The following is a 27,882-nucleotide window of genomic DNA, read 5'->3' on the forward strand; positions in this document are numbered from 1 at the left end:
CATTATTGTTTATCAGTCACCATGTAAGTGCATCCCTCCACCCCTTGTGCCCACCCCCCACCCACCTAGCCCCTGGTAACCACCAAACGGTTCTATCTGCGTGTGTTGGTTTATCTTCCACATATGAGTGAAATCATGCCCTTTTTTTTTAGGAGAAAATATGTATTGAATACCAATATTGCCAATTTTAGAGATTTTATTTATTTTCTTAGATTTCATATTTCTAGATTTCTAGACTTTTTTGCTGGAAATCTTTGTTCCTAACCCAAAAATATAATTATATATTTGCTTTTCCCAATATATAGATAAACATATATGTATGTATTTACATATGTAACAATATCAATATCACTTTAGCCGTAGGATGACTGAGAAAGTTTAAGCTTTCTTTGGGATATTATCACGTTTCTGTGTTTGCCAATCACTTGAAATAATTCCTTCTTTTGTTTATCATAATGCTTCTTCATCCATGCTGTTCCTCGTGTCAGTATTTCTTTTTGATTGCTGAATAGAATTCCATTGTATGAACATGGCACAGTTTGGTTACCTTTTCTTCTATTGATGGATATTTGGATTCTTTCGAATTTGCGCTATTATGAATAAAGCTGCTATAAACATTCTCATGCAAGTTTGCTTTCATTTTTCTTACATATATACCAAGGAGTGGAATTGCTGGGTCACAGGGAAAGCATATCTTTGACTTTATTAGAAACTACTGAGCAGTTTCCTAAAGTATTTGTCTTGGTTCAGGCTGCTATAACAAAGATACCATAGACGGGGTGGCTTAAATAACAAACATTTATTTTTCACAGTTCTGGAGGGTAGGAAGTCCAAGATGAAGGCGCCAGCAGATCTGATGTCTGGTAAGGGCACTCTTCCTGGTTTGCAGATGGCTGTCTTCTCACTGTATCCTAACATGGCAGAGAAAGAGAAAGAGAGAGAGTCAAGTTTCTTCATCCTCCTATATAAGGACACCAATCCCGTGATGGGGACTCCACCCCATGACCTCATCCAAACCTAATTACCTCCCTAAGCCCCCACCTCTAAATACCATCACATTGGAGATTATCCTTCAACAGGAATTTTGGGGGGACACATTCAGTCCATTGCAATTTGTATCATTTTATACTTCCACCAGCATTGTGCCAGAGGTCCTATGCATTCTGTGCTGGTTTCTAACTGTCCTTTTCTCCTATTTTTCTTCTGTCTTTTTATTCTGATAAAATTTGCTCAACTTCTTTTTCCAACCCTGTATTGAACTTTCAATTTCAGCTATTAAATTGTTTGTGCATTCTTATTTACTATTCTTTATTCTTTAATAATGTTTTATTAGTACATATTCAGACTTCAGATTTTTATTCCAGAGTTTTCACACTTAGAAAAGGAAATCAGAGTAAAGTGGGTTCAGAGAAGTCTTTGTTTTTGAGGCCAAGTTAAGATTTATTCCTTTTATATTAACTTTCACTATAAAAATGTTCTTGGGAGACCAGATAACATTGGTCCCCTTGGAGTGATGCAGTTCTGCTAAAATCAATGCTTGGAGCCCAAACTGAAGTTTGGTGGTTGGTGAGGCATCTAGTTGGAATCACTTACAGTAGAACTTCTTTAGTCCAGCCTGGTGCAAAACTGAGGTCTCGACCAAATACCGTTCTTTCTTTTTATTTTTTTTTTTTTGAGAAAACATTTGGCCCAGCCCAGGGCCCCACTTGGGCCACCATCTCCTCCTCCTATACCTTTCATAAAACTGGCTAAAAGCATCAACCAGCATTTATATAAGAATCCATGTCAATTCTTTTTCCTAAAAGTGCCAGGAAGTGTTTGCTCCCCAGATGAACCCATATGTTCCTTTTATCAAGTAAAAGCTATGCATCCTGAGGTATTTGTTTCCTGGCCTTCTAGGAAGCTCATGGATAAATTATTCCATCTGGAAAATTATCTGTGCTACATCCATTTCTGCCTTCTGATTTACAACCTCACTTTAAAATGTTAAATTCTGTTTCTTAAAAGTGTTGATAACCACATCTGCTAATTGAGGTATAATGTAAGCAATCCAGGACCTGAACAATCCCATAGCTATGAACTCTCCAAAACGTTGTAGAAGCCAATATATAAAAAACAGAAATCTCAACTTTTTTAAATTAATTTATTTTTCCCCCAAAGCCCCAGTAGATAGTTGTATGTCATAGCTGCACATCCTTCTAGTTGCTGTATGTGGGACGTGGCCTCAGCATGGCTGGAGAAGCAGCGCGTCGGTGCGCGCCCAGGATCCAAACCCGGGCTGCCAGTAGCGGAGCGCGTGCACTTAACCACTAAGCCATGGGGCCGGCCCAGAAATCTCAACTTTTGTTTGCAAAAGGAGGAAGAGACTTCATTGAGTTCAGTGCCATGATATCCAGAGAGAGAGAGGGAAGAGGGAAAGGGGGGTGGTAGCATCACCTGGGGCGGGCTGGCAGGCTGTCTTCTGCAAGGTTGCACAGGGCAACACTGGTTTTGCAATCTCTTGGCCTTGAAGGCCCAGAAACCTGCTGTTAGTTGGCACAAGGAGAGCGTCCATCTGTCAGGGCCAATCTCATCTCAACCAAGCTCCCAGACTAATGTGTGCAACCAGGAGTCCAGTTAACTTAGAATGGGAGTTAAAACTGCCTTTGAAACACACATGTCCATATGACATGCTCATTCACGTCCAAAGGCTCCTGGGTCATTGCCCATCCATCGTTTTCCATCACCTGTCCCACTGCCCCTGCTTTGTGCCTCTATTGTCAACTGTGAGTTTCTTGTTTAGTTTAGTTTCTTAGTTTAGCTTGAATCCCCATCTCCTAGAGCTGCTTAACCAAAACTATCACCTGAAGCCCGTTTTAAATGCCCCCTTCTCTTCAAACTTTGAGCCTTCAGATTCAAAGTAACCTCATCCTCAGAACTGTAAGAACACACTGTTCCTTTCACGCTCCTTTTCACATTTTTTTAATTATAATTATTTATGTGCATGACTACAGGAGGCTCGAAGACAGTCTCTGTGTTTTATTGATGTTTGAAACTCCAGAGACCAAGACAGGGCCTGATATAGGTTACAGCTCTCATATATTCGCTGCACCAGTGAAACACTTGGTAATCTTGGTCAGGTCTCAAGAGTTACAGCCTCCCCATCTGTCCTATAGGACGCTCTTTTCCTTTTCCTGGACTGTAAATTCCCTGAGGGTAGTCTGAGTAGGCTTTGCTCTCCACTGTGTATCCAGCGCTGGCATAGGGTCCACCATATAGCAGATGCTCAGTAAATGTTTCCTACAAGAATGAATCAACAAGGGAAGACATGACTGAACAAATGGATCGATGAACTCATCCCTTCTTCCACCCCGTGCGTCGGTCCGGGAGGGAATTAGTGAACCGGCAGTGGGCAGCCCTGATTCCGACGACTCAGCGGCGCTGGACCCCCCTCTGCGTCCAGGCCAGGCGCCCTGTAGCTCCGCCCACTAGGAGGCGGAGCACCCACGGAGCCCCGCCCACACGGAGGCGGGGCCTGCGGCGCGCGGGAAGCGGCGCGCGCGGCGGCGGGAGGTGGCGGCGCCGCTGACTGGCCGTGTTCGTGCAGGTATGGCTTCCCCGGCACTGGCTTCGGCGTCCCTGCGGGGCTCCCGGCCCCTCCGGGTGGGGACGAGAGGCTCTCGCTGAGGGCGGGCCGCGGAGGCCCGGGAGAGCTCCGGAGTAGCGCGCGTTCGGGCTGCCGGTGCCCGCCCAGGCCCCAGCCCCGCGCGGCCTCCATCCCGCCAGGCCCGGTCTCGGCTTCCCGGGCCGAGCGCCCCGTGCCGTGCGGCCTGGGAAGGGAGGGGTTCCCTCCCCCGGGCGGTCTCTTCCTTCTGGCGGCCCCCTGCCCCGGGCGGCCCCGCCCCTGGGAAGGAGGGGGTCTCCCGCGGCCCCGGCCTCCAATCCCTGCGTCCTCCTCCCTGCGGCGGCCCCCTCCCCCGGGCAGCCTCCTCCCTCGGGGCACCCCCTCCCCCGGGCAGCCCCTCCTCCTGCAGCCCCCTCCTCCGGGCGGCCCCCTCCTCCTGAAGCCCCCTCCTCCGGGCAGCCCCTTCTCCCGGCAGCCCCCTTCTCCGGGCAGCCCCTCCTCCTGCAGCCCCCTCCTCCGGGCGGCCCCCTCCTCCTGCAGCCCCCTCCTCCGGGCGGCCCCCTCCTCCTGAAGCCCGCTCCTCCGGGCAGCCCCTCCTCCTGCAGCCCCCTCCTCCGGGCGGCCCCCTCCTCTTGCAGCCCCGTCCCCCGGGCAGCCTCATGCCCCGGGCGGCGGGGCCCTTGCCTCTCCAGGCGCTCCGGGGGCGGTTGAGCGGCCGGGCCCTGTCCCTTGCTCTGGGTGTTCCATTTTGCTTTTCCGGGTGTAGCAGAAGAATAAACTTAACAGCCACGGCTCAGCGAAGCATTTTAGGTGGACCTTGCAAGGTGTAACTTTAGAGATCAGCATTAACATCCTTTTCCAGTACGGCGTGTATTTTTTAATGGTGTACAGGTTGCCTGGTTCATAATAAACGTTCAATAAACCTGTCCTGCTATAATATTCAATTCATTACCAACAATTTTCAGCTTACCTCTGTCTTTGGAAGAAAACGGTGCGCGAGGAATTTTCTTGGCGCTTCAAGACTCAGGAGGATGAAAGTCATCACTTGCGAAATCGCCTGGCACAACAAGGAGCCGGTGTACAGCCTGGACTTCCAGCATGGCACCGCCGGGAGGATCCACAGACTGGCCTCCGCAGGGGTGGACACCGCTGTTCGGGTAAATGGGGCAGAGATAGAAAGGCACAGGGAAGCATGATTGAAGCAGCATTCTCCATTCTTTTATTTAAAACGAACGGCAACAAACTCCAACTACTTCCTTATTTAGCCCAGAGGGGTAAATTCTCAGGGCCTTGAGTGAACAATGAAAGCAAAAGAGAGCAGCTTTCTTTGCTGGATAATGTTCCCTAGATTGATGTAACTGGATGCCTATTATTTTAGAATCCTGAGCCAGATTCCTATTGGGGAACAAAATGCAGTAAACAGTGGTAGGAGGGAGGATGCAGGCAATGGGACTATTGGTTTATGTTTCAGATAAAAGTTCCTTCATTTTATGTTTCAAAAGAAAAGCTAAATTTTCTTCCTGAAAATAAGCATAGTGTTGTTTTAATATGCACAATATGATAGGTGCTCATAATATGTTTCTCTGAATGAATGTTTTGGTATCAACAGATCTGGAAGGTAGAAAAAGGGCCAGATGGAAAGGCCATTGTAGAATTTTTGTCCAATCTTGCTCGCCATACCAAAGCCGTCAATGTCGTGCGTTTTTCCCCAAATGGGGAAATTTTAGCATCAGGAGGAGATGGTGAGTATTGTTGTACTTCAGAATTCTTGAGAAACCAGATACCTCTGTGTCTCGTGTTAAATAGTGAGATTTGAGCTGGATCTGCTTTCTTATTTTAGAGGTCGCTTGACCCTCTCAATCTATAATTTAGTAAAATAATAGTGTGAGGTGTGGAGGACAGCAAGCTTAAACTGAGAAGATTTGTGTGCTAGTGGCCCCTTTCCCACTTGCTCCCACCGGGCTGTTTGGAGACAAGTAGGAGGGTGCTTGCCGTTCTTTCAGAGTCCCAAGGCAACTGTTCTGGCCTTGTGTGATTGTTAGTTTAGTATCTGTAGTGATCACAGTCCGTTCTGTGTCTCTGTATAATTAATTAATTAATTGGCTTAGGGAGTATCGTCTAAATGGCCCTATAAAATGTATTTGTTTGGTGGGAGTGCATTGATTCATATATGCTTCTTGTGCTTAAATGGCATAAAACTATATAGAAAAAGTAAATCTTTTTACCATGTTTTAACCTTAGAACTGTCTAGAAGTTAGTACAAAATAAAACAAATCTCAGATTTTGTTTGCAGAAGGAGGAAAAGAGACATGGTTGAATTCAGTGCTGTGATGTCCTGTGTGTGTGTGTGTGTGTGCGCGCGCGCGCGCGCGCGCGCGTTTGTGTGTGTAGTGGGAACATCACCTGGTGGGGGCTGGCAGGCTGTCTTCTGCAAGGTTGCATAGGGCAGCCCTCATTTTGCAAAGTCCTTTGGCCTTGGAGGCCCAGAAACCTGTGAATGGAGTCCAAGTCTGCACACACAGAGTGTCCATCTGTCGGGGCCAATCTCGTCTCAGCCAAGCTCCCTGACTAGGGTACACACCCAGAATCCCAGTTAAGTTAGAATGAGAATGCGTGTGTCCCTATAACGGGCTCATTCACTCTGCTCCGGTGGGCATTCCTCAAAGGGAAGCTGAGTCATGGTCAGGAGGCTATGTGGTGAGCGTGGAGTCAATGTAGGGAGTTAGAGGGCTCAGACAATCGATGACATCAGGCTAAGGTATCTATTGCGTACATGGTATTAATAGCTAACACATCTATGGGCTTACCGTGTGTCAGGCATCGTGTTGTTAAGTGCTTTATGCATATTAACTCATTTAATCCTCACAACCGCCCTATGAGGTAGGTATACCATTATTATCCCCATTTCACAGGTGAGGAGACTGAGGCATCAAGACAGTGACTTGCTGAAAGTTACACAGCTAGGAACGATTTGACAACCCTTGTGTTGGTGGCTCCTTGTTTTTTTCCTATTCAGCCATTTATAGGTTATGCCTTTAGATTTGTTAAGGTAGTCAGTTGCTTTGCAGTGGCTGGCCTGGGACCCTTCTGTTTAAGGTGGCTGTGCATAGCTCTGATCCAGTATGAGTTTGATTTTGTTTTGGTTCAAAGGCAAACCTATTTTCCTTGTGCAAATTCTTGGAAATAAATCATCGTGGCCATAGTGTCTATTGAACAACGTAAATATTGTTCAGTACTCTAAAACTCCAGAAATGAAGGAAGATGCAATAAAGGATGCCTTGTCTTTAACTGAATCGCTCCACAGATGCTGTCATTCTGTTGTGGAAGGTGAATGATAACAAGGAGCCAGAACAGATAGCTTTTCAGGACGAGGACGAGGCTCAGCTGAATAAGGAGAACTGGACTGTCGTGAAAACCCTGAGGTAAGGTGGGGAGGGACCACGGGAGTGATTCATCTTTACCATCTGAGTGCATTTAACTGATATGCATTTTGACTTTTATGTCTAACTTGAAACTTTTACTTATGCAAGACAGAAATAAGAGAATAGTTTTAAAAGATAAAAACATGATTAAAATCGATTTTCTTAGTTTCTGCTATAAAATTTTTCTTAGTAAAATTGAATCGCTTTTATAGACACAAATATCCTTGAAGGTGGTAGATTATAACAGTTCCAGTGGAAATTTGTAGAATCCCATTCTCATGTATGGTCCCTGAGTTTACCTTTAAATTTTTGATAGTTTTTCTCTCCTTGAGACAAGAATTGCTTTTTCTCCTCTTTTTCCTCTTTGGATTCTAGGGGCCACTTAGAAGATGTGTATGATATTTGCTGGGCAACTGACGGAAATTTAATGGCTTCTGCCTCTGTGGATAACACAGCCATCATATGGGATGTCAGTAAAGGTAGCTGATGTGTTTTTATTATTATCTGGGGAAGGAATATTCTAAGTGTCTAAAAAGCCGAACCTGCTTTACCTTTAAAGGCAACAAGAAGAGTTTCTTTAGTGAACTAAAGTAGGTGGTAGCCTCAGTGGGTTAGGGATTAGCCTCATATGCCGTGAATCCAACTTGGTTTTAAAGGTCCCAATCAGAATGTATGAGTTTAACAGTGGTGTCGTGAAGCAAGGTAAATCCTACATCCTGGAGATGCAGACATGAGGGGACAGGGCTGATCCCTGCCTTCGTGGAGCTCAGGATCTCGGGAAGATTAGCAAGTTGTTATAATTAACGGAGCATTGTGTGCTCATTGGTGGGGTAAGAAGGATCAGGTTTCCATTTTAGGAGATGAAGGAAGGGCACGGACATTTTGCTGGTTTTAAAGAACCTGCTCTCTAGTTGGGGAGACAGTAGACATGTGAGAAGTTGTGTAAAAATAGCAGTGAAGTGCCAAAAGCCGCTAGTGGCTAATGCCTGACCAACCCTGCAGTCCTTTCCTCAAGCTTGATGTTTTCTCCTGGATCCCTTCCTCTCTGGTCTAATGTGCAGGCTGCTGGTTCTCCCCCACCCCGAGCGCCCGGGCAGGGAGTCTGGAGGTGGAGTGGCATTCCTCTCGCCACAGCACTGCACCAGTCCACTATTCATCAGCTCTGTAGAAGTCTCTGTTGTGTTTAGTTCCGTGCCATCCAGCTAAACCATCCTCTCTCTTGCCTCATCTCTGTCAGGCTGTTTCTAATCAGTCCTGACATTCAGCAAAACGGAGGACCAGTGTCACTGTCTTCCTCTCTACCCCAAATCTGATCATTGTCCTGGATAATTTCAGCGTCGTGTGGACAGTCCATCCAGCACCCCCTGAAGCCAGTTGTAATGACCTTGAACACTGCCAGCATGCTGGGCATTATTTTAGGTGCTGGAAAAATACACAAACAAAATGGCTACATTCTAGTGGGATGTCAGATGAATGTACAAACCGGTATACTGTCGGGTAGTGGTAGGTGCTGTGAAGGGGTTGGAGAGTTACAGGGCAATCAGGGAATTATTTCAGGGAAGAGTGTTCCAGCCTGTGGGAACAGCAAGTGCAGAGGCCCTGTGGTGGGAGTTGCTTGTTGTACCCAAGGAATGGGAGATCAATGGAGTACATGCGAGGGAGGGAGGGAGGAACTGAAGTTGGAGGGGGCCAGGCCACAGGGCATGGTAGGCCGTGGGAAGGTTCTTGGATTGCATCTGAAGTGTGACAGCATATGCTGCTGAAGGGTTTTGAGCAGTAGAGTAATCTGATTTTATTTATGTTTTGAAAAGATGTCTCTGGGTAGCACGTGGCAAATCTGTCTTTGGAGAACACAAGAGATAGCGAGGGAACCTGCTAGTGGGATATAAGTAATTCAGGAGAGAGAGGTGATAATGGCTTGGGCTAGGGTGCTAGTGATGAAAGGGGTGAGAAAGGGTTTGGTTAGGATATAATGTGAAGAAAAAGCGGATAGGATGATGATGCGTTGGTCGTAACGTCAAGCTTTTTGATAACTGGGTGAACGTTGGTGCCATTTCCTGAGATTAGGGACACGGGGAGAAGGAGCGGTTTTGGCAGTGAGTGTGGAAATCAAGGTCACATCCTAGATCTCTGTCTTTTTTTTTTTTGTAAAGGGTTTTTTTTCTATATGTAACATAGGCAAAATTTAGTCAGTAAATTTTTATTTAAGGAATTTCACATGTTAGGATTCCTTCTAGTGCCCATCACCTTAATTCCTTCCAAGTCTGAGTCATAGTCTTCAAGATAGCCCTTTTAAAAAGAACTTTTCCTTAATCCAGAGTTGTCGTGTCGATCAGTCCACAGTTCTTTTAGCTGGGATTCTTTGAAGACCTCTGTCATTTTAACTGCTCTGTCAATGACATCTTAAATCAGGTGTCCTGCTCCCCCACCAGAACCTTCTCCTTCAATTCTCTCGACACCCTTACTTTCTGCTCTTTTTCTTCCTAGAGCCCTCAGGTCCTCTGAGCCCCCTATTTCCTAGTCTGTCAGCCCCTTCTGGCCTCTCTTATTTCCTCTATCCAGCTTGCTTCCCAGATGATCATTTATAAACATCGTCAATTCCCTTGGACCCTTTTCTTCCATCTTACCTACTACCAAGACAAACCCCAACCCGGGACCTCAAGTGTGTTGCGTTTTCCATCTCTGGGTCACGGGCAGCTTTAGCGGGCAGTGGGGACTGAATGCAGCGGATTGAGTGAATGGAAGGGGAGAGAGTTGGGAGAGTGAGTGAGTGAGTGTAGACCACTCTCAGAGAAGAGGGTTTTGGGTTTTGTTTTTGTAAGACTGGCCAAGGCTTCCTAACTCCCTCCTCTTTTTATCCAAGTAATCCTTTGTGCAACTGGTTTCATCTTGTAAATATTTCCCCCAAAGTCCCTTTTCCATTCCTGGTAGCATTGCCCTGGTTCCGGCCCTCCTCTCTCACCTGCTCTACACCACCTCCTAACACTTTCTGTGCTCTTTTGGAAACCTCAGTTTCATCTTTATAGTGCAGATCACTTCCCAGCTTAGGGTTTTGCTGAAGTATGTTCCTCTTGGCCCATGCCTTGAATACCCAGGGCCTTCTCCTTGTACACATCCCTCTTTCCTCCTTGTTTTGCTATCCTTGGCCTTCCACCTTACCCACTAGCAGTTCTTGGTGACTTATCACTGCTCCATATGCTCAAGCTTTTACCCCGCGGATTTGCTTAGAATGCCTTCTTCTCCCCTTCGTTGACCCCCTCACCTCGCCTGACCTGGAGAACTAGACTCGGAGCTCGTCTCCTTCCAGACCCTCACTGCCTGCTTTGTTAGCTGTCCCTCCTTCTCTGTATCGTGTTGTAGCGTGCTCACCTGCTCATGGGTCTGTCTCTCCCACTAAGCTGTGACCTCCTCGGGAGTGGGAGCCGTGTGAAGTCATCTTTGTGTCCCCAGAGCCTGACACAGAGTCTCTCAGTTCCTGCCTGCTGAATGGTGGAAGGGTAGAAAGGAATTTTATTTAAACTGTAGTTTATACCCTTTGTGCTTGAGTAGGTTTTGGTAATGCTGTTGTGTGCTTTATTTGTAGGACAAAAGATCTCAATTTTTAATGAACATAAAAGTTATGTGCAAGGAGTAACCTGGGATCCTTTGGGTCAATATATTGCTACCCTGAGCTGTGACAGGTACGTTAGTATTTGACAAGTTGTCTTCACCTCTATTTGCTTGAAATTTTTCTGCAGAGATAGTTTTATCATAACTTAACCAATATAAACCATAGTCTAGCTTTGATTCTTTTGTTTTTGTTTTCATATAAAGCATTTTGTTTTACTGTTATTATTACAGCATAATAAGAACTTGGAGGGCCGGCCCCGTGGCTTAGCGGTTAAGTGCATGCGCTCCGATGCTGGCGGCCCGGGTTCGGAACCCCGGGCGCGCACCGACGCACTGCTCCTCCGGCCATGCTGAGGCTGTGTCCCACATACAGCAACTAGAAGGATGTGCAACTATGACATACAACTATCTACTGGGGCTCTGGGGGAAAAATAAATAAATAAATAAAATTATAAAAAAAAAAAAAAAGAACTTGGAAACTAATTAGGGCAAGTGCCTTACACAAAGTTAGTACTTAGTGAAACTTTATAAAGAGCTTTGAATTGCATTTGAATTTCACAGGCAACTTTTAAAGAAAAAGTCTTTTATAAATATGACTTAAGCAAGAAGAGGTACCTAGCGGTAGGGTTGGAGTATTTATTTCATTTTTTTGTGTGTGTGAGGAAGATTAGCCCTGAGCTAACATCCAATGCCTATCCTCCTCTTTTTGCTGAGGAAGATTGGCCCTGGGCTAACATCCGTGCCCATCTTTCTCTATTTTATATGGGACGCCGCCACAGCGTGGCTTGATAAGCAGTGTGTTGGTGTGTGCCCGGGATCCGAACCAGGGAACCCTGGGCCGCCAAAGCAGAGTGTGTACGCTTAACCGCTGCACCACTGGGCTGGCTTGCTGTTTATTTCATTTTTTTATTACAGTTTACTACTACAGTGATTTTAATGACTCCATTTAAATTCATATAAAAATAAAATATTTTGTCCTTGTTGAAGAGAGGTATTATTGTTGTGTTTACTGGTATAATTGCATTTAATTATGTTCTTAGAACAAAGAATTAAAAAATCAGAGGTGCTGGACATATTACTCATCAGTCAAAATAGTCCTTTTGAATATTTATTCAACTACTTTTAATTATAGCAAATTTCAGATGGCCCTGGAATGAAAGCAATATGGAAGAGTTAGTGTTTATTTTTCATAGACTCTCTTGTTATTTTCTAAATTTCATTTATTTTCTGATATACATAGGTGTTTTAATCAGGCAGTTAGGAGGAAAACAATCTGATTAGGTAGTGGGAATAATATGGATTACCAGCAACCAAATTTACCTGCTGGGGTTTTCTTTACTCTTGCAAATCCCTGAGGGTGAGACTGTTTAACCCAAAATAAACAAATTGCCACTGGGCTGAATGTCCAAGACCTGAAAAATCAGGCCAGGCCTAAAGTACATCTAATTTGAGAAGTCGAAACATTCAACGAAAAATGAAATGATGACATGTTTCCCCACTTCATTAGTGATATCATTTAGGTTGTTAACACTTGCTTCTGTCATAATTAGTCAGTTAAGTGTGAAAGTCATTGGTCAACGGTTTGGCAGGCTGAGAATGGTTTAAGCGATCATCAGTTTTGGTAATACCTTGTTTCTATGTGAAACGTAATTCATTTACTAGAAGAGATAAATCAGACTTGTCTTCTTTATTTAGGATCCTGAGGGTGTACAGCACACAGAAGAAGCGTGTGGCTTTTAATGTTTCAAAGATGCTGTCTGGAATAAGTGCTGAAGGAGAGGTATGCAATATTTTGACGTGTCATTTTAGCAGTACTTTAGTTGAGACTTAGGAAGTCGTGAGCTCTTCCCTATCTTGCAGCTGAATCACTGGTCTCCAGGACCTGACACCTGAACCACAATAGGACTTCCTCTCGGACAGTCAAGGCTCAGTTAGTGTGGTGGGCTAGTCTGTCTGGAAATGGGGACCTCTGGGGGCCGGGGGAGAGCTGATGATGGAGGATAGTGGTTTCTACCCCTGGCTGCACTGTGCAGTCACCTGGGAAGCATTAAGAAATATAGGTGCCTGGGCCTCACCCCCAGAGATGTGATCCCTTGGCTTGAGGTCTGCAGGGCCTCCGGGATTCTGAGGTGCAGCGAGGGTTGCATTGCTGACCTAGGAGGATCCCAGCGCTAGGCACCAGGAAGGCAGGTGGGTCAAGCATGAGATTGTCCGGCCACAGGCAGTACATCATCTTGGCGGGTAGATAGACAACTCTGGTAGCAGACAGCAGAGACCCAGACATTGGGCTGCTATTCAGGAATAGGACTGATTTTGATTTTTGAAAGAACTGGCAAATGAAAATAGGACCCTGGTCCTAGAAGGATCCAGACTACTGAGGCAGGCACTTAGGTGAAAGGAGCAAGTCGGTTACTGGAACAAAAAAGGGACTGGTGGGAATCCAGTCCTGGGGCGGCAAGTTGAGGCAGTGTGGGCTGTGAGCCGGCTGATGCGGAGCTGCCACACACGTCAAGGAGAGTAATGCCTGGTTCCTTGGGCTCTTGAGAATCAAATGCCTAATGCTTATAAAGTGTCAGTGAATGGTTCCACGTAGGTGTTCAAGAAATGTTGTTTGAAAAGAGGATATGATTGCCTGTTTAATAATTGTTTTCTTTTAAGAAGTGTTCATTCAGTTGGAAATTCTAAATGTATACACACAGATAACAAGCAGAGTGTTCCTAGTCGTCTTCCTGCTTTCTCCCAGTCTCATTCTCCAGACAAAACACTGATGACAGCGTGGTGTGTGTTCTTACAGAGGTTGTCTTTTTTTAATTTAATTTTATTTTTTTGGAGGAAGATCAGCCGTGAGCCAACATCCACGCCAATCCTCCTCTTTTTGCTGAGGAGGACTGGCCCTGAGCTAATATCCGTGCCGATCGTCCTCCACTTTATGTGGGACGCTGCCACAGCATGGCCTGACAAGCGGTGCGTTGGTGCACGCCTGGGATCCGAACCCGGGCTGCCAGCAGCGGAGCGTGCGCACTTAACTGCTGCGCGACGGGGCTGGCCCCAAGGTTGTTTTTTTAAAAAACTAATTGTAGAACAACACATACACACAGACACATACACACGTAGCTTTAACAAAAATGGGTGATCAGTTCATGATTAGTCTTGCAGTCTTTTGTGATTATTTGATTTGTAATATGCTTCAGTTTCATTTACTATGTCAGTAATAAATGACAGTATGTAAAGAAAAAAATATAGGAATTGGCAGTCCTTGATTGTGAATGTAAAGATTTGGAATGATGTTTAAGCGTTGTGTGCCACAGGCGAGAAGTTACCGGATGTTTCATGATGACAGCATGAAGTCGTTCTTTCGTAGACTGAGTTTTACTCCTGATGGATCTTTGCTCCTCACACCAGGTGTGTTTACCAAAGCTTTTGATTTAAGGGCACGATGGAGCAGTGGTGATGTCTCTGCTCTCGATCTTGTGATGCTTGGTTTCAGTGCAGTGAATTCTGATTAGAGCGGTGGTCCCCAACTTGTGCACGCATTGAAACCTCCGGGGGAGCTTCAAATAAATACTGGCTTGCGTCCCACCCCCAGAGGTTGTGGTTTGATTGGTTTGGGGTGTGTGGCCTGAGTTTTGGAAAAGATTTCCATGTGATTCTAACGTGCAGACAAGTTTGGGAGCCACTGGACTGGTGAGACATTTCCTCTTAGATAAACTTAACTTTTAAAAAAGTTTAATGGGGGCTGGCCCCGTGGCGTAGTGGTTAAGTGCGTGAGCTCTGCTGCTGGCGGCCCGGGTTCAGATCCCGGACGTGCACCGATGCATCCCTTGTCAGGCCATGCTGTGGCGGCGTCCCATGTAATGTGGAGGAAGATGGGCAGGGATGTTAGCCCAGGGCCAGTCAACCTCAGCAAAAAGAGGAGGATTGGCATGGATGTTAGCTCAGAGCTGATCTTCCTCACACACACAAAAAAAGTTTAATGAATGCTTTTTCACTAGACATGTATATGGAGGTCATAGTTCTAAAGCTAAAGTGCCTTTGTCGTTTTTATTCTCCTCAATAATGAAGCAGCTTGTTGTGACATGATCTAGACACGGGGACAAGTTTGGTTGGAATAGCTTGTGGGAGTGGCAGTGGTCAAATCTGAGAGGTCAGCAGAATCAGCAAGGACAAGACAGGTTCATTGTCTACAGGGAGGCAGGATCAGCCAGGGCAGTGCTATTGCCAGGGTGTTCTCAGAGGAGAGTGTCCACTGCTCTCCATGGCTTGGGTGCCATCCTGTGTATGAAGACGATGACACAGCCCAGGGCTGGGCCATACAGGAGAGCACAGGCCAGGTTTGCCACTAAGTGTTCCAGCCAGGCTGGGGGTGGGGAGCCCAAGAGGGTGGGAGTCACACGTGCTTGTGTGGGTTAAGCTTGAAAGGACATGTGGGAATGACAGTGGCTTACGGGGGGTCTCAGGACCACAAAGAAGTAGTTGCATAAGTATATTATTTACTAAACTCTGTAACTAATCCTTTACTAAATTTCAGCTCTAAAAATATTTTCAGTTAAAATCAGGTACCAGATGCGTGTCTGCTATCACCATTGTTATTCTTTGTGGTGTTAAATGCAGGAAAATGAGAAAATGAAATTACAAAGATTGGAAAAGAAGAGATAAAACTTTGTGATAGGATTGTGTTTCTAGAAAATCCAAGAGATTTAACAAATACTGTCAGAATAAAAAAAATTTGATAAGGTAGTTTGATGTTGTGAAATACGTAAAAATCTTTATCTTCTACACTAGAATAAGTACTTAAAATGTAAAAAGGAAAATTATTCCATTCATGTAACAGTGCGTAACCCATGAAACATGGGAATACATGAGAAAAAATTAAATAAGAAAGGCACAAAGCGTTTATGAACAAGACTAGAAGGTCTTATTGAAGGTTATAAAACAAGTTCTGAAAAAATGGAAGGATATTTCATGTTCTAAAAATTAACATACTAATTGATTTCCAATTAGGATCTCGTTAGAGGTTTTTTTGTTTTAATTGGATGACATCTCAGCTTTGTTTGGGAGAATAGTCAAAAAATATGAAAAATAATAATATTTGAGCAGGCGTTTGCCTGACTAGATGTCAGAAGATACTGTAGCGCTACTGTTATCAAATTAATATGGTATTGGTATAGGAATAAACATAGATTAGTGGACCAGAGCAGAAAATCCAGGAATAGATCCTGGGATAGAAGGGAACTGAGTATATGACCTGGGTGGTATTTCAGTGGGAAGAATGGATTATTGAGTGAATGGTGCTGAAATGTCCAGCTGTCTGGAAGAAAATTAAATGAGACCTCTAGCTTATATATAAAAAGAAATTCCGGGTGAATTCAATACTTAAATATGAAAGGTAAAAATATAAAAGTCTTGCAAGAAAATCTAGGAGGACATTCTAGGAATGGGGAAAGCCAGAAGCTCTTAAATGATAGTCCTATCTGAGTGTATTTGAATGTAGAACTTAGGTATGGCAAAAAATAGAAGTAAAATCAGTAGACAAATGATGGATCTGTAAAATAATATTTATGGTACAGGAAAGAGAGAGCTAATACACGTCACATACAATGGCTCTTCCAAAGTAACAAGAAGAGCAAAAAAACAAAATGAGAAAAGAAAAATCCAGAAGAAAAAAATGAGTGAAAGGTACAAAAAGGCAGTTCATAGATGAGCAAATCTACGTGTTCAGCACACATGGGAGAAGGTTCAGAAACTCAATAATAGTCAGGGAAATACAAATTAAAGTGACCTACAATAGGTATCTCTTTATTCTTTTCAGACTGGAAAAAAGTGAAAGTATCTATTGCTGATGGGCATGCGGAATGTGGGTATTGCTGGTGGGAATGTGAATTTTTACAGCCTTTTTGGAAAGCAGTCTGGTACCCATTAAATGCATGTACCCTTCAGCCAATCTGTTCCTCATTGGAGACTCAATTCCTTAAGAAATGAAAACATAGTATGTAAGAGTATATGTTCAAGGATGTTTATTGCAAGCATTGCTTATAGTTGTAAAAAAACAAAAACAATACTTATTAACAGAGAATGGATGAATGAAATGGTATTTTCATACCAGTGAATATTAGGCAGCTACTAAGAAAAGAATGTGTTAGTGCTATGCAAGTTAACTTTCATGAGTAGTTGACTGAGAAAAGCAAAATAAGGAAAAATATAAATAATACCCCATTTTGTAAAACAGACTGGAAAAACCCCCACCATATGAGTATGTATGCGATTGAGTTATAATTGGTTGTAATGATTATGTGAGCATGGAGGAAATAGAGAAATGACTTCATGGTTTGTTCAAATGGATTACTTGGGGATGGAAGGATGGAGTGAGATGGGAAAAGGGTAGAAAGACTATTGACACTGTCTACTGCCCTCCCCAGTAGACATGAAATGGTCACATGGAAGATTATATATGTGTGTATATGTATCAAGAAATATTAACATAAAACAGGGAGATGTTTCCAAGAGCAACTGTGTTTGATGGTCATTCTCTGACAGGGTCTGACCTGGTTTAAGTGCATCCTGGGGTGAGTATAGAATAGCTCTCAAATGTGGGCTGCTCCCCAGAGCAAAGTCAGCTTCTGCAGGGCTGGAGATTTCAGCAGAGGGCTGGGTCTCCTGGCAGCCTCCTGGCTCCATCAGGCAGATGGGAGAAGACCCGAGTCTCAGCCTTTGAATGCCAACTGAGGTCGGAATCCAGGGACAGAGAGCAGGGGCATCTCGTCACAGTGCTTCCACCAGCAGGAATTGGCTGGATTCCCAAAGGTCTTCTGTAGCAAGGGCTCCCCACTTTATGTTCTTGCTGCCCAGGCCTGGAAGAGGCTCTGGGGTGACTGAGCCTCTCAGGTGAGGTGACACTCAGGTGAGATGATAGGCAGGTACAGTTGGTGTAAGGGCTGAGCCCAGACTGTGATGAGATGTTTGTATTTGTCCTTAGTCACAAAAACATTGTCCAGGGAATACATCTATTGGGAAAAATATTTTCCAAACGAGAATTGGATGCTCTTGGGTCTTTGCTGGTGAACCGTTTAATAAAACACTGCCTTTCCTTCCTCTCCCTCCTTTCCCTGCTTCCCCAGCTGGGTGTGTGGAATCTGGTGAAAATGTAACGAATACCACTTATGTTTTCTCCAGGAAAAATCTTAAAAGGTATGCAATTGAAGACACATTTGAAATGTTCATCCTTTCTTTTTGGTTTTGTTGAGTAAAGGTGCCTTTTCCTAAAACCATGATTCATCTTTCAGGCCTCTTGCTCATCTTCCATGTCCTGGAAAAGCCACGCTTGCTGTTCGCTGCTGTCCGGTCTACTTTGAGTTGAGGCCAGGGCTGGAAGCAGGTATACTGGAAGCACAGTGGTTGTGTTATGTTTTCCCTCTGGGGCAGGTCACCAGGTGGGGGTGGTGATTTGGATTTTATTTTATCTGTGGGAAAGGTGAGTATGTGCATTTGGTTCAGTTTAGTTATTACTCTTAAGAGCTGGAGCAAAGACTGATGTTACCAAAATATGTGTTCTTTTTTTTTTTTTTGCTTGAGGAAGATTCGCCCTGAGCTAACATCTGTGCAAGTCTTCTTCTATTTTGTATGTGGGTCACCGCCACAGCATGGCCACTGGCGAGTGGTGGAGGTCTGCGCCCGGGAGCTGAACCAGGGCTGCCAAAGCAGGGCACAACGAACTTAACCACTAGGCCATGGGGCTGGCCCCTGTGTCATTTTTTTTTTTTTTTTCATTTGTCTAGAATACACTTTCTTTGCTTAAAACCACTTTAAAGGAATAAAAGTACTAGTTTTGTTTTTCTACCAAAGCAGGTTGAATGTCATTCATTATTGATTTCCTTTGCAGTAAAATTATGTATGAATTGGATTTTTGTTTGTTTTTTAACTTTTTTTTTCTGCACTGGCTGCTTTTAAGATTTTTCTCTTTATCAATGGCTTGAAGCAATCTGATTATGATGTGCCTTGGTGTAGTTTTCTTCATGTTTCTTCTGCTTGGGGTTCATTGAGCTTCTTAGGTCTATGAGCTTATAGTTTTCATCAAATTTGGGGGATTTTGGCCATTATTTCTTCAAATATTTTTTCTGTCATCCCCTCTCTCTCCTCTTCGGGGGCTCCAACTACATGCGTGTTAGGCCATTTGAAGTTATCCCACTGCTTACTGATGCTGTTTACTTGTGTTTTTTCTTCTCAGTGTTTTATTTTGGATAGCTTCTACAGCTATATTTTGAGTTCACTAATCTCTTCTGCTGTGTAATCTGCCCTTGGTGCCATCAGTGTATTTTCCATGTGACATTATAGTTTTCATCTCTAGAAGTTCGATTTGGGTCCTTCTTAGATATTCTGTGTCTCTACTTAACATGCTCTGTCTTTGCTCTTGCTTCTGGAACACGTGGAATAGTTTTTATAACAACTCTTTTAATGTCTTTGTTTACAAAGGGTTGACTTTGATTGATTTTTTTTTCTCCTCATTGTGGGTCATATTTTCCTGCTTCTTTACATGCCTGGTAATTTTTTATTAGATGCCAGACATTGTGAATTTTACCTTAGTGGATGCTGGATATATTTTTATGCTTGTAAGTATTCTTGAGCTTTATTCTGGGATGCAGTGAGGTTACTGGGACACGTTTGCTTCTGGTGGGTCTTGCTGTTAAGCTTTGTTAGGTGGGATCATAGCAGCATTTAGTCCGGGGCTAATTTCCCCACAACTGAGGCAGTGCCCTCCGAGTATCCTAATCGATGCCCCATGAAACAGGAGAGTTTCCACTCTGGCTGGTGGGAACACACACTGTTTCTGGCTGTGTGAGCTTCAGGGACTGCTCTTTCTTTCCTGTAGTCCTTGTTCCAGGCTTGGGTCATTTCCTCAGCTGAGGACTCAGAGGGCCCTGCAGGGCTCTGTAGCTCTCCCGTCCCCACGCCTCCACCCTGTGAGCCCCAGCTGCCCTGGCCTGTGTGGACTCCCAGCTCCGTCTCCTCAGCTCAGGGCGGCTGCTGGGCACTGCCTGGGTCCACCTTTGCTGGGCCTGGAAACTCCAGGCAGTGAGCAGAGGCAGCTGTAGGAGTTGCCTCATTTGCTTCCCATCTCTCAGGGATCACTGTCCTTCATTGCCTAATGGTCAGGCCCTGTTACTCCATGGCTGGAAGCAGAAGCTGTTTTAACGTTTTAATCCTTTATGTGAATGAATATAGTTAACTTGAAAGAACATTAAAACATCTCTTGATAAGACATTTCCACGTGACCTTTATTTTTCGTTATCAGAAAGCAACCCCTCAGGTTGACTTGCCTCATTCGCACATCTTTTCTTTTCTCTTCTCTTCTCTTCTTTTGGGACCTCGGGTGCCTGTGATTCTTGGATTATCACATGGTGTCTTCATTGGCTCATGCATGGTTCTCCTTTATTCATAAATAAAATAACAGAACTGAATTCTTTTTTTTCTTTTTTTGTGAGGAAGATCAGCCCTGAGCTAACATCCGATGCCAATCCTCCTCTTTTTGCTGAGGAAGACTGGCCCTGGGCTGACATCTGTGCCCATCTTCCTCTGCTTTTATATGGGATGCTGCCACAGCATGGCTTGACAAGCAGTGCATCGGTCCATGCCCGGGATCCAAACTTGAGAACCTCGGGCCGCCAAAGCAGAGCACATGCACTTAACTGCTACGCCACCAGGCCGTCCCCGAGCTGAATTCTTTCGTAAAGCATATAGCAAACTAGTCTTGAGTAAAATTATGTCATTTATGTCTCCTGGGAGAGGGCTTTTGGGGGGAATTTGTTATTTGTTTCCTTCGGGAACTCTGTTTTCACTTGTTTGACTTTCCTTTCTTTGTCCCTGCTGCCCCCATGCAGACAGACCCTCACAGGAGCCGGGGATGGAGCTGGTGAGCCTGCCCTACCGGTTGGTGTTTGCTGTGGCTTCCGAAGACTCCGTGCTCTTGTACGACACCCAGCAGCTGTTCCCTTTTGGTTATGTGTCTAATATACATTACCACACCCTGAGTGACGTCTCCTGGTGAGTGGCCAGTGGCGATGGAAGGGGGATGGAGGAGGTACAGTGCACGTTCCCCTGGAGGAGACCCTTGGTCAGGGGGCCTTTCATCACCACTGGTGGCTTTTTTGGCCCTTATTTACCAATTTTTTAAAGGAATCAACATGAAGAGGAAAGCCATTTCTAATTTGCCACAATACTGCTTCCTGTTGTGATGGCAGTGGGTGCTAATGCCCTTCAGAGTGCCCTGTGGGGTTCATCTAATTCTCATACACTGAGGGCAGCCCCGTGGGCTCCCGGGTCATTTGGGGACTCGCCAGGCCCTCTGAGAGGAAGCCCACGCCTGCTGCCCAGAAAAGGAGTGGCCCCAGAACCGTGCCTGTCCTGAGGTGTCACCTTGCACTCGCCTTTCTGCTTGAGGTCCTCAGCACCCTGGATCCCCATTCAGCTTCCACTGCCTGCTGGGCCCAGCCGAGCTCCAGCCAAGGCCGGCCCACCCCTCATCCAGATCTTGCTCTTTTTCTCTTCTTTTAATTTTCTTTTTATCGTGGAAGAACAGGTCATCTCACCTTTATTCAGGTGACTTTGACGACAGTGCAGAGATGTTGTGGTGCCTTAGAAGATCGAGGGGGTGCTGGGGAAGGAAAGGGTGCGAGTGAGGAGCTCACATAAACCTTCCTTAGTCATATTTTTTCCCGACTTTTGCCTTCAAACAAAGCTTGTGATTTTGCTTGAACTTCCATTTTCTAACTAGTAATGAGAGCGTTAGGAGTGGCCCGTAGATTTTGGTAAAGTTTCTAACTTTTTCTCCTGTTTTGGGAACTAAGGTCCAGCGACGGGGCCTTCCTGGCCATTTCTTCCACGGATGGTTATTGTTCGTTCGTGACGTTTGAGAAGGATGAACTTGGAGTACCTTTGAAAGAGAAGCCAGTTTTGAGCATGAGAACTCCTGATACAGCAAAGAAAACTAAGAGTCAGACACCCCAGGGGTCTTCGCCGGGACCCAGACTGGTAGAGGGAACGCCCGCCAGCAGAACCCAAGACCCCAGCAGTCCCAGTACACCACCCCCTCAGGTGAAACAGTCTCCAGCCCCCACAGCAGCCAAGGACACCCCCGCGACGGCTCCTGGTGCCAGAAGCTCCTTGTCGGGATCTTCAGAGGAGAAGACCTTGCAGCCTAGCAGTCAAAACATGAAGGCCCACCCATCCCGGAGGGTCACTCTGAACACATTGCAGGCCTGGAGCAAGACAACACCCCGGTAAGAACCTCTGATGGAAGAGGAAATTGTTATTGCGGTTGACAAACAAAATACAGACTGAGAGCCCCCAACCTTTAACAGCTGAAATTCCACATAGCAAGTACTCATACTGCTGCCAGAGAGAGTTCTTTTTTTTTTTTTTTATTGATGTTTTAATGGTTTCTAACATTGTGAAATTTTGGGTTGTACATTTTTGTTTGTCCATCACCATATATATTACTCCCTTCACCCCTTGTGCCCACCCCTCACCCCCCACCCCCACCCCCACTGCCCCTGGTAACCACAGTCCAGTTTTCTCTGTCCATGTGTTGGTTTATATTCCACATGTGAGTGAGATCATACAGTGTTTTTCTGGCTCATTTCACTTAACATATTACGCTCCAGGCCCATCCATGTTGTTGCAAATGGGACGATTTTGTCTTTTTTTATGGCTGAGTAGTATTCCATTGTATATATATACCACATTTTCTTAATCCAATCGTCAGTCGAGGGACACTTAGGTTGCTTCCACTTCTTGGCTATGGTGAATAATGCTGCAATGAACATAGGGGTGCATAAGCCTCTTTGGATTGCTGATTTCAGGTGCGTTGGATAGATTCCCAGTAGTGGGATGGCTGGATCATAGGGCATCTCTATTTTTAATTCTTTGAGGAATCTCCATACCGTTTTCCATAGAGGCTGCACCAATTTGCATTCCCACCAGCTGTGTATGAGGGTTCCTGTTTCTCCACATCCTCAGAGAGAGTTCTTAATGTCACATCTGAGAAAGCCACTTCCCTGCTTGGAGACCTCTGTGGGTCCCCATCTCCTACCTGTTGGATAAGGTCCAGACGCGTGTGCACGGCACGTGGACGGATTGGTGGCAGCCCGCCATCCAGGACTGTGGCTGCTCACTCTCCTTCGCCTTTTGTGCCTTAATCTCTAGCCTGACCCTAAAGTCGGGTTCCCAGAGCACAGTCCGCCCTGGAGCCTCTGTGCCTTTCCCTTCATCTGGGAAGCCCTGGACCTCTGCTCCCCTTGGTGACACTACAGTCCTCCTGGAAGACCCCTTTGGATGTCCCTTCAGCCCTTTTCTCTGTCACAACACATCACATCACATTCCCCTGTTAGATTATAAGCCCCTTTAAGGCAGGAAGCGTGTTCCCACTCTTTACCTATGTTCTCTTGCCTGGAACAGTAACGGGTACTTCACAGGAGGTAGGAATACAAGGAGCATCTTGAGGCAGGTTGTGCCACATCCAGCTAACTGGCTCGTGGTAGCTATGTCTGGTCTTATAATAACCCTTCCAGGTGATGCCACGGTTGTTTTCTTCCTGCTCACGTCAGTCTGGTTTGTAAACCTGCCTGAGTTCCCTGCTGGTGCTGCTCAACACAGTCCTCTGTCACTCAGCAGCCGTTACCGCCAGGTTTCGTTCCCGCGGAACTGAGAGGGAAGTTATCCCCTCTGACTCTATGCACTGCCTTCTCCACCAGTCCCTCCACCTCCTAACCTTCCAGATAGTTACACTGGGGAGGGAGGTGGTCTGGGGAGGGGATGCAGCAGGAAAGGGTGGTGGTGACGGAAGACAATGGAGGCACTGTCGCCTCTCACATTCTCCGCTGTGTCCACATGAGTTCATTGGCAGATCCATAATAAAGGTTAGGTGTAGTATTCGGCTCTTTTTGAATCTCTGATTTCTTTCTGCAGACTAGCAATGTTATGGTTTCTTTTTTTTTTTTTTCCTATTTGTTTTTAGGTGAGGGAAGTGTTCTTTGAAATATTTTTGGTATTAAAGTTTTCCCCCCTGTTAATTTCTTGCAAGCTTCTTGGAGTTGTAATTTTTTTTTTTTAAATAATAGTTGTTGAAAATTAAGACTGATTTTAAAAAAGAATTATCTATGTTTTGGAGCTTTCCATAGTAGAAACCATGTCTGACGGCCTTATATGTGCAGCATCCAGCCAGGTGTTCAGCATACCATTGGTAGTTAGCAAAACACAGGTTTTGAAACTTGTGGATAGGTTAGGGTCTAAGTTGACTATTATAAATGTGATAGTTTAACTATTACGTGAACATAATCCTTAGTTACTAAATAAGTGGGAACATTAACATTAGATTTATTGCCTTGTATGATATGATCAGCTGAAAATTTTAAATGTTTCCTTTGGGCAGTTTTGAAATTTGGTATCATACATAAACAATTCCTGTGACACTAATGAGCCGTGTACCCATTTACTTCTTTTTTTTTTTAATCAAGGAGAATAAACTTAATACCCTTAAAGACAGATACTCCACCGAATTCTGTACCAACCAGTGTAATTTCCACCCCTTCCACAGAAGAAATTCAATCAGGTAAGTGATACTGTTACTGGTTAAATATAATTAAAAGATAGGGTATCTTCTCTTTGTTCTTTTGGAAATTAGCACCACCTAATTTTAAGTCAGTTCTGAGGAAGCAAGGATGCATCTTACTAGACCCATCATTGAAACTCATTGGCTGCCTGTTATTCTCAGCAGGGAGACCACCTTCCCGTGAAAGCCCTCACTGTGAGGTAGATGGTGGGTCCAGGAGATGGTACAGATCAGGGTTCTCAGCTCGGCACTGTTGACATTCTGAGCTGGATAATTCTTTGTTGTGGGGGCTGTCCTGTGATTGTATGATGTTTCTCAGCATCCCTGGACGCCGGTACCCACCCCCCCAACTCTTGACACTCTAAAATGTCACCAGACATTGCTCACTATCCCTTGGGAAGCAAAATGACCACTGATTGAGAACCACTGGTATAGATCCTTCCCCTTATATCCACATAGGACCTCACCAGCCAGTTCAGTTCCTTGTCTGGGCACAAAATTTGTTTTGTTAGCATCTGCTCTTAAAGAAGTCTTCTCTTACTTGCCAACCTTGTGTGTGTTGCTGTTTCAGAGATGCCTGGAGACCCTCAGGGCAGTCCTCCGGAGCTAAAGCGGCCCAGACTCCGTGAACACAAAGACAGTACCCAGGGTCTGGACCCTTGAGGAGACCCGTCTTGTGCTTGAAGGCTACCAGGTCTGGGGACCCCCCTGCGCACAGGGAAGAGGGTTAGGCTGAAGACACCTGAGACCATCAGACAGAGCCTGGCGGACACTCGTAAATTGATCTCTGTAACAGGCGATATACATGACCAGTTTTTCTCCAGAAATATCTGGTATTCAGTATACATTTTTACCTCAGAGATGAGAACATTTAATAGACTAAATCCTCTTTTTGATGAGTTTCTGAAACTGGAGCAGTTCCACGTTATCTGGTGTGAAAATCAGTAAATCTTCCCTTGAAATATTTACATGAAAGTACAGACACTTTATGGGTGAACTTCTAACGCTGAAATTAGAAAATAATTTGAGAAGGTTTATTCTGTTGAATTTTAGAGTGTTCAAATGATTATTAGGTTTAGCTTCTAAATAGTTGATTAATTTTTGGAAGTTTGTTATGTTTGCTTTCTGATTTTAAAGGAAATAATGCTCATTCTAGAAAGTTAGTAGAGTGAGGTAGAAAAAAACAGCTTGGACATGGGACTCACCTATCATCTCACCACCAGAAGGAACCCTTGTTGCTGTTTTGGTATATTTCCTTCTTCACAATTTTTTTTGTTTTTTTAAATGGAGACGAGTTGAGATTTTACTTTAGATACAGTTTGGTATCCAAATAGGTTAACTTTTTAGATGGATTTTTCAGAGCAAAAATAGTAACTTGACTTAGCAGTTTATGCCTCTGCCTTTGCTTTCTCCGGTCGCTAGGGTGAGGACACATTCTCTTTCTCTACTGGGAGTAAATGTGAGACGTATGAAGTGCAGTTGTTGGCCGCTGAGGAGGCAGTCATACGTGGAGTCTTCTCTTGGCTCAGGAGACACTGGGCAGTATGATGGAGAGGGGCTAGTGGGCCTGTGGCAACTGGGTGGAACCCCAGTTGAGACACTGCGCTGCTGCATCTCATTGAAAAGGGGGATTAGAGTTGAATCTCATGATGCTCGATGCCTGTCACTTGGGCACAATGAACATGATGAGTCATGAAGGTTCTCCATCCAAGGCTTTCTTCCCAATCTGAAAGAGATCAAAGAGAGTTCAGGACCCACCAGTCAAGTCTCTGATAAGAAGGGCTGAGGAGTGGAAGAAGGTGCTCTTTTGAACTCAAGTCAGCAGCAGCAAAGAAAAGAATTTGATACTTCTTTCCGTTTCTTGCTTAATCCACAACCAAGTTAACCAGAAAAAGAGTTTGCCTCCTTTTTAGATGGGAAAGTGGCAAACTAGGGATAATTTACAGTGTAGAGACTTGGAAGGTGAATACGTGCATGGTTGTAATAATGCAGGTGTGGTCACATTCACTATGAAGATATTTTAAAATGTCAAATAGTGTCTGTTTGACCAGTGTATTGAAATCACCCAAAGAGCTGACAAAAATACTGATGCCTTGTCCGCCCTCCAGAGGTCTGGCCTGACTGGTCCTGGGGCAGGGTCTGAACATCGGGATTCTTTAAAGCTCCTTGAGTAATTCTGATGCTCAGCCAAGACCGGGAAATCATAAGAGAAAAGGCTTTCCCTGGATGTGGTCTCTTCTGGTTAAATGCTTTTCCACCAAAAGCTTTTTCTGGCTTCTCTCTTGTTCATCGCAGAAAACCATCTCCTTTACCAGGGCCACAAACTGAAAGGATGATGTATAGGCGATGCCATCAGCTTTTCAGAGAAAAAAGATCACTTTAAACTTCCTGCGGCTGGAGTGAGGTGTATTTTCTGGTCATTGACCCCTGTGCAAACCAGAGTGACCAGGCGTCCCGTGTTCTCAGTGAGCGGGCCTGCTTCCCTGGCCACACCTGGTGGAGGAAGGAATGCTCGGTTCTACACACCTGTCTCTTGTGCAACAATAACAAAAGGGGGAATGCGGGGTGCACCTTCAGCCAGAAGTGTGTATTTATGGACCTGACTGCCTGTTCGTCAGCTGTTACCTCAAATGTAAATGACAGAAGTGGCAGTAGAAGCCCAGGTGATGGTACCTCAGAGTCCTATCTGAAACCGCCTGCTGCCCTCTGGGTAGTTTATTGGGAAGCCCTCTGCAGAGGGATCCTGACCTGAAGGTTGGGCAGTATCCCCTCTACAAATGGTTCCTGTTTGTGGGCATTGTCTCACCATTCTGGATTCATCGTTGGATGGGGTATGTGTTTGTTTTGCACAGTGTGACCAGGTATCTCAGGCACTCTACTATCAGATCTGGATCCCTGCCACGAGGTGGCTAGAAGCAGGTGAGTCTTGAGGAGACTGCTCGGGGGATCTTGACATGCATTCCCTGGATTCTGGGAGTGTGATGGTGGGGACCTCCACCTGTGTGTCTGAAGGAGGAAAGCTGGTGGGGTTGCCTGGGCAGCAGTGAGGAGAGGGGGCAGCAGAGGATGAAGTCCCCATTACACACCAGGCACACAGTGGGTAGGGATGTGTGGGGCCTCCTCGGGGCCCACAGTGGGTGACCAGGCCCAAGCCATTGTGAAAGGAGCCTCCCCAAGCAGGGTGTTTCCCAGGACAAGGGCACTCAAGCGGACAGTCAGAAAGGGTGTGCCGCAGGGGCGTGAGTCACTCCCAGTCCTCTGACTCATGTTTGCCCCCTGCAGCCACTGCCGTTGTCCTTGCTGAGAGCACCCACATCTGCATTTAATGGTGCCATTGACCCTTCTTACCAAAATAGTTGTAGTGCCCATTTAAACAACGTAGGTCCCAAGTCCTTAGCTCTGGAAACTTCCAGTGGGGGGTGAGGGTGACGGGCTCACCCCCCTTTCCCACCTAGAGTCTCCCAGTACCCGTGCATCTTCCCTTTTGTGTCATTTTGCTGTATTCCAGTCTCTACTCCCTCTCACCTGGGGTGTGTGTGTGTCTCTAAGAGAGAGACAGACCTTGGACAAATTACTTCATCTGAAGAAGTTTTACAGCTCTGAAAGCTTCAGCTTTGCCTCTGGCAGGAGAGAGGGCTAAGACAAAA

At 45.2% G+C, this 27,882-nt stretch overlaps 1 protein-coding gene and 1 long non-coding RNA gene across 2 annotated transcripts; one reads left to right on the plus strand and one right to left on the minus strand.

Moving 5' to 3' along the window:
• Positions 1-780: 780 nt before the first annotated feature.
• Positions 781-4,658, minus strand: LOC131392860 (uncharacterized). Its single transcript, XR_009215797.1, has 2 exons — positions 4,575-4,658; positions 781-911 (listed from the first exon to the last, which is right to left on the minus strand). It is a non-coding gene; the product is annotated as an uncharacterized LOC131392860 (long non-coding RNA).
• CHAF1B (chromatin assembly factor 1 subunit B) lies at positions 3,561-25,621 on the plus strand. Its single transcript, XM_058523074.1, has 14 exons — positions 3,561-3,586; positions 4,590-4,761; positions 5,214-5,346; positions 6,909-7,026; positions 7,402-7,505; positions 10,610-10,706; positions 12,331-12,415; positions 13,944-14,037; positions 17,751-17,820; positions 17,916-18,007; positions 20,508-20,670; positions 21,474-21,905; positions 24,141-24,235; positions 24,807-25,621. Exons 2-14 carry the CDS (start codon positions 4,636-4,638, stop codon positions 24,896-24,898), a joined length of 1,701 nt encoding a protein of 566 aa, XP_058379057.1. The 5' UTR covers positions 3,561-3,586; positions 4,590-4,635; the 3' UTR covers positions 24,899-25,621.
• Positions 25,622-27,882: the final 2,261 nt, after the last annotated feature.

This window comes from Diceros bicornis, chromosome 27, assembly GCF_020826845.1.
Source record: "Diceros bicornis minor isolate mBicDic1 chromosome 27, mDicBic1.mat.cur, whole genome shotgun sequence".
Lineage (NCBI taxonomy): Eukaryota > Metazoa > Chordata > Mammalia > Perissodactyla > Rhinocerotidae > Diceros > Diceros bicornis.